Here is a 7500-nt window from a genome sequence, read left to right on the forward strand (position 1 = left end):
AACAGTCGTGTCGAGGACTTGACTTTTCCCAGTGTCAAAAAATAATATTCGGTTTCTTCCCAAGTGTCTCTCGCACCCTCCCACCTTACTGCTTCCCCCTTCCTCCTCCTCCCTCCCTCCCTCCCCCCTCTTGTACTATGCCTCGGGTTTGAAAAATGAAAACGGAGGAACATGGATGATGGGCGCCTCGCAGACATCCTCTTATCCCTTTTGTCATCACTTCAAGACGAACTGACGCTGACAGCTCCCGTCTACAACAATATTACTGACAGCGCAAACATCGGCAGTACCTTCTGAAGATGAAGGAGGAGGAGGGGGGGGGCAATGATGAGGGAGGAGGAGGAGGAGAACAAGGAAGAGGAGGAGGAGGAGGAGAACAAGGAGGAGGAGGAGGAGAAGAAGAAGAAGAAGAAGAAGAAGAAGAAGAAGAAGGAGGAGGAGGAGGAGGAGGAGGAGGAGGAAGAAGAAATAGAATTAGAGGAAGATGGAGGAGAAGAAAGAAACAAAATAAAGAAGAAGGAGACGGAGAAGGAGAAGAAGGAGGAGGAGGAGGAGGAGGGGGGGAAAGAAAAACACAGCAAGCATGCAGATGATCTGCCCGACACTGTTCTTTAACACGAGCAGTCTCATCTTCTGAAAGAAAGAAATTGCTGATGCGTCATGTCACACAGTAAGATACACACACGTAAGCAGATCCGAACACAACTGATCCGAATGGTTGTTCATTTGTTATTTACTTGCGGGATTATTTTATTTATCAATTTTTTTTTTAATGATGTGCATAAAAGAGCAAGGGACGATAGCTGGCAAACGACACTCCGCCCTCCTTCTACAAGAGAATGCCAGGATGAAAGAAACTGAGAAAGAAAGCGAGACAACCATCCCACCCATACCACCCTGTTCTCTCTCTCTCTCTCTGTGTCGATCTCCTTCCCTCTTTCTATCTGTCTGCCTGTCTCTCTTTGTGCTCTACTCTCTCCAGCTCTCTCTCGCTCTCACTCTGTCTCCCCACTCTCTCTCTCTCTATCCCCGTCTCTTCCTCTCTTTCTCTCTACACCCCTCTCTGTCTCTCTCCGGTGCAACACTGGTTTCCATGCAGGCTGGTGTACAGAGAGATGCAGGCAGGCCTGTTCTTTAATCTCGTACAGAATGGCCCCCCCCCGTGGACGTGTTTTTCAAACAGTTTTCTTTGCTTGTCTCCACTCACACCCCCAGCCCCCCCCGCACCCCCCCCCCCAACCCTTCACCACGCCCCCAACCACATCCCTCATTACTGTTTCTGCAATTCTCTCTCTCACCCCACCACACCCCACCTCCCCTCCCCCGCCACACACAACATCTTAACCACAAAGCGCAATGTTTTGCAAACCCGGTTGTCTTGTGTAGGACTATTGTTTACGATTTTTTTTTCTTATTTATTTATTTATCTTTCTGTCTTCTTAATTCCAACACCCTGTTTTCGAAATGGTTTTTGAGATGGTGAGACTGAAAAGAAGAAGAAGAAGAAGTAGACGAGAGAGAGAGAGAGAGAGAGAGAGAGAGAGAGAGAGAGAGAGAGAGAGAGAGGTATATATATATATATATATATATATAGATATTGAGAGAGATAGAGAGACAGAGAGATGGAAAGACGGAGACATTAAGACAGACACAAACACAATCATACTCACAAAGTACCGAGACTTGCAAAATAGAACAACCAAAAAAAAAAAAAAAAAAAAAAAGAAGCCAGGTCAACATTCACAGAAACAACAAAGCAAACCCGCCACCCCCACCCCCACCACCACCACCACCAATCCCCAACAAACCCCATCCCATCTTTCCCCACCCCCTGCAAGCCTACCCCCTCCCTCCCTCCCTTTTCCGCCACATCCCCATAAAAAAAAAATATATATATATAAAAAAAATCCCCCAAACAAACGTAAGCAAAAACAACACTGACTTGCAGTTGTGCGCCCTGTTGTGTATGAACATAGTTACCACTCTTTATTACTTGTTTATCATTAAATTCCCCCTCATACTGTCGTTTTTCTTTCATCTCGACAAACAATAAACATGGGAACAAAGCAAAACAACAACAACATACAAATTTCCAATGCAACAAGAGAAAACACAAACAAAAACAACAACAACAACAACAAAAAACAAAACAAAAAAATCTCCCACCCCCCAAAAACGAGACCCCCCTCTATGCTTTTTTACTCACCTTGAGCGATGTCAGTCAGCAGGTCCCGTAGCGTCTCGTTCTTGCCGGTGACCTCCACGGCCGACACCCTCACCGAGAAACGTGCCCCGGTCTTGTCTTTCTGCTCGTTGATGAGCTTGAAGAGCCAGGCGATGGCACAGGGCATCACGCCCAGGGTCAGGCCGCTGCCGTCACTCCCCAGCATCGTCTGGGTCTTCCCTGTGGAGGAGGTGCACAGACATATACAGAGGATGCGTCATACTGTTGTCTTGTGTTATGTTATATTGTATTGCATCGTATTATATTGTATGTATTGTACTGTATTGCATGGTGCTGTTTTGCATTGCATTGCATTACTTTTGTCACAACAGAATTCTCTGTGCACTGTATTGTACTGTATCGTATCGCATCGCATCGTATCATATCGTATTACATTGCATTGCATTGTATTGTATGAATTGTATTGTATTCCACTGCATTGTGCTGTTCTGTATTGTATTGTACTGATTTGTATCGTATAGTATCGTATCGCATCGCATCGCACGACATCGCATTGTATTGTGTTGTGTTGCATTGTATTGTATTGCATCGTTTCATATCGTACTGCATTGCATTGTACTGCATAGCAGAGAGGGGACGGGGAGGGGGGGGGGGGGGGCGGTGGGAATCAAACTCGTGGACACTGGCTTCCCAGTCGGACAAAATATTACCACTAAACCACAGCTCCCACTCTTAGTGGATTACATATCCACCGTGTTTCGTGCTCGGCATAGGAAGGCGAGGCCCAGTCCTCTCCTTCCGCCGTTTTAACCCCCCCCCCCCCCCCACCAATCCCCCCTCACCCGCCTCGCCCCCCGACCTAAGTCAGTTACTGATTCGCATCATGATGGAGTGAGGAAAATCGAAAAAAAACCAACAACAAAACAATATCCCTTAAAAACATTAACATCAATGATGACGATGATACTGTTGCTGTTGTTGAATATGATTATCATGATGATGATGATGTAAATGATGATATGTCGATAATGATGATGATGCTATTGATGATGACGATGATGCTGATGATGACGATGGTGATTATGACGATAAGGAACACAAACAAACACATTAAAAAAAAAAAAAGTGGCAACGCTTTGCATAGTCCACTGCAAAGAACTCTATCCCTACGTCTCGTCCCCCCTCACCCCCCCCCCCCCCCCCCCCCCCCCCCCCCGTCACCCGACAACAGAGCCAAACAAACCACGCCCTTTCAATATTACGTGTATGCGCGTCTTTGCTGACACAATGGCGAAGAAGAAGAAGAACCCCCCCGATAACTTTGGACTGTCCAGTTCTTCCCTGTCCTTGTTCGCCGGCACACACATGCAAACAACCGCTCTTTTCACACACACACACAGTAAGGGCGCCCCGGAGGTTTACTGTATTATTCAAGCGGTTCGTTTGGTGCACGTGCGCTTCGAACGAACCCTGATTGATGCTCCGCCGGTACGGTGCTCTGTGCAAACAAGCACTATCGACGTTATCTTGGGTACAGGGTGAGAAAGCGGCAAAAGTGGGGAAAAAAAAAGAAAAAAAAGAAAAAGAAAATAGGAACGCAGGAATAAGGAAGGAAGGAAGGCAGGAAGGAAGGAAGAAAGAAAGAGGGGAAGGAAAGAGGGAAAATTGGGTGATAAGGAAGTAAGGAAGGACGGAAGGAAGGAAGGAAGAAGGGAAGGAAGTGGGATAATAAGTAAGGGAGGGAGGAAGGACAGAAGGAAGGAAGGAGGGAGGGAAGGAGGGAAGGAAGGAAGGTAGGAAGCGGGGTAATAAGTAAGGGAGGGAGTAAGGACAGAAGGAAGGATGGAAGGGAGGAAGGAAGGAATTGGGGTAATACGTAAGGGAGGGAGGGAAGGAGGGAGGAGGAAGGAAGGAACGAAGGGAGGGAGGAAGCAAAGAAGAGACAAAGAGAAGAAGAGGAAGTAGGGTAATAAGCAGGGAAGGCAGAAAGGCAGGAAGGGAGGAAAGACGGAAAGCAGGGAAATAAAACAGAAGGAAAGAATGAAGGAAGAGAGAAAGTAAGGAAGGAAAGAAGGAAGGGAGGAAGGAATGAAGGCATGAAAGACGGAGAGAGGGAAGAAGACATGAAGGAAGAAAGGAAGGAAGCAAGTAAAGAAGGCGGGGGAACAAACGTGGCATGTCATTTCCGTAAAAAAACCCCGGTGAAAACACATCATGAACCACACCTTGTTCTGGGAGGTCAAAACCAGCGTCATCACCACACAAGGTTTGAAGGACCATATTTTGAAGTAACTTCAGCTACTAGCAGAACTTCTTCACATGCGTAACTCACAGAACGAAATCAATCTTTTGCAGGTCTCTAGGACAAAAACCCAGCAAAGAAAGTTGTGTTGTTTTTTTTATATCGATATGCACTTGTATGTATCGTATTTCTACTGTATCTGCGTTTGTGTAGGATTTTCGATTTATGTTCGTACCTTGTTATGTACTATCCCCTCCCAATATTCCTTGTGACCCCGGTACACTTCTTAATAAAGACATATTCTATTTGATTATATATATATATATATATTTATCTGTTTTAATTTTTTTTTTCGATTCAGTGATGGGTCACACTATGGACGTGTCTTGCCTCCTCCGCGGTCAAAGGAATACCCATATGCGGGGCTTCTGCCACAATGAGGTCATGCCTGAACGTTTGTTCAGTGTCTTTTTTTTATGATTCTCTTTGCGTGGTTATAACCCCCCTTTTGCGTTTACCGTGCGTGCCATAACTTCCACATGGGTCTGCACTTCTGTTTGTGATCTCAGTGCATTTTTCATGTGGCCACTGGGTGCAATGATCTCCGTACATTCACACACACACACAGACACAGACACACACACACACACAGAGTGACACACACACACACACACGAAATACACACGCACGCATGCACACACAGACACACAGGCGCGCGCGCGCACGCACACACACACATACACGCGCTCGCACACACACTTAACCGTGAAAACCCACATTTATTGCAGCTTTCTCTCGACGGACGCGTTGATGCCGTATTTAGATATGTTATATATTTTCATCTGAATGTATTTTACATTAATTTTATGTAACATCCACACCAAATCTCAGTCCTTTATTTTCACTCTGGATATACCCTTATGCATCAAACAGCTGATATATTTCGACTGTAACTTTATAGCGAGGTTATCGGCCGTAGCTACTTTCGTTTCTCCGCGGACAGTAGTTTGCACAGGACAGGAATCGGACTCCCAGTCGGAGTCTGCACTAGTGGGCCACGGTAAAGTATGTAGAGTGAAATATACTTTTATGGCACCCCTCGATTCTTTTAAACAAACCCCAGTTCTTTGCTGTAATAATTCCCTCGTGCACCACATCATTTAGTTATACGTGGTTTTTTTTTTCTTTCTCGGGTTCAATTAAAGAAGAAAAGACACGGTAGGCTGAGGGAATGGTGATAATCATCAACTGGTACTATTTTGCACACACACACACACACACACACACACACACACACACACACACACACACACACACACACACACACACACACACACACACCACACACAGAGTTAACGTGGTGTTGGTGAATAATTCTCATTTTACGACAGACACAGACACACACACAACACACACACACAGAGTTAAAGTGGTGTTGGTGAATAATTCTCATTTTACGACAGACACAGACACACACACACCACACACACAGAGTTAAAGTGGTGTTGGTGAATAATTTTCATTTTCCGACACACACACACACACACACACACACACACACACACACAAACACACACACGCACACACATTTTACAAGGATCCTGATGCAAGTCTACGACTGGCAGCAATAACAATGCAACGCAATGCAATGCAATGCAATACAATACAATACAATACAATACAATACAATACAATGCCATTACACGCATCTTTATCAATCCTATCAAAAATTATGTGTGCATCGAAAAGGCTGGTAGCTCACGGGTGAGTAAGTCTGACGCACACGTAAACACGAAAAAAGGGATTAACTTAAAGGTCAGCAAGTAAAACAACATGTACACATTTCTGTGACATTGGAAGAACGTTCAGGAAGAAAAAAAAACAGAACAAAAAACATCAAGTACTTTTTCCGTCCTTCCCAGTGTAGGCATTAAAAAAAACAAAAACAAAAAAACCCCCAAAACGTGGGAAGCTTTAACCCCCCCCCCCACCCCCCCAAACCACAAACAAACAAACAAACAAAAAAACCCACAAGACAGCTGCTCTGAATTATAACAGTACCCAAACCCCCCGCTGAGTCTGTCACAATTACATCACAAACTTGACTACACAGATGGTAACTTAAACCACATTTGCCAGCCGAACCCGAACAGTTGCTGACTCGGTGACTGAACACAACCTGGACGTAATGATGGTAAAAGGGAAGGCAGTGGAGTCAAAACACGAACTCTTACTGTCCAATCAGATAGCCTGTACAGTGCTCTTAACATGTCCAATGGCTAGGCCCGTCACATGCCGTCGCTACCCCTGCCGTCAGGGACAGACAACTCCCAATGCAAGGTCAGGGGTCAGGCGAGGGCATGCAAGGGAGGCGAGGCCCGCATGTGGCCGACAGATTATGACAAAGTATGTTACCTCTCTCGCGCGAACATCGGGTTTTTTTGTTTTGTTTTTTTGGTGTGTGTGTGTGTGTGTGTGTGTGTGTGTGTGTGTGTGTCTTTTTTTTTCTTCTCCTACTTAAGTGAACATTCAGAGAGACAAGACAAATGGTTTATTGTACATCGGCCTATGGCCATCATCAAGACAGAGAGAGAGAGAGAGAGAGACAGAGAGAGAGAGACAGAGATAGAGAAAGACAGAGACAGAGAGACAGAGAGAAACAGACAGAGACAGAGAGAGACAGAGACAGACAGATATATACAAACAGACAAGGACAAACAGAAATTTTGCCAGGGACAAACAACCCTTATGTTGCCTTGGGTTCTTTTATGTGCGCCAGGTGCATGCTGCACACGGGACCTCGGTTTATCGTCTCATCCGAATTCATGCGGAGAGAGAAGGGAGGGAGGGAGAAGGGGGTAGGCAGGAGTAGGTGAGGGGTTGGGGGGTGGGGGGTGGGGGGTGGCGGGAGTTGGGTGAGAGGTGAGGGGGGTAAGGTGGATTGTAAGAGGTAACAGGCCTGTGGTCAGTTAGTACATGCTTTGACAGCTCCCTGCAGCAGGGATGCAGGCCACGCACGGGTTGATGAAGCTGATAACACAAGCAGCAGTACAGTGCTGGGCCCTCCTCCACT

The 7500-nt window shown here is 45.9% G+C and overlaps 1 protein-coding gene across 1 annotated transcript in view; it reads right to left on the reverse strand.

Moving 5' to 3' along the window:
* The window catches only part of LOC143281188 (uncharacterized), a 446958-nt gene that overhangs the window by 115314 nt on the left and 324144 nt on the right, over nucleotides 1-7500 (reverse strand). Inside the window, exon 11 of the mRNA XM_076586227.1 lies at nucleotides 2207-2404. Coding sequence (XP_076442342.1) covers nucleotides 2207-2404 — 198 coding nt within the window. The remainder of the gene's footprint in view (nucleotides 1-2206; nucleotides 2405-7500) is intronic.

This window comes from Babylonia areolata, chromosome 4 (genome assembly GCF_041734735.1).
Source record: "Babylonia areolata isolate BAREFJ2019XMU chromosome 4, ASM4173473v1, whole genome shotgun sequence".
Lineage (NCBI taxonomy): Eukaryota > Metazoa > Mollusca > Gastropoda > Neogastropoda > Buccinidae > Babylonia > Babylonia areolata.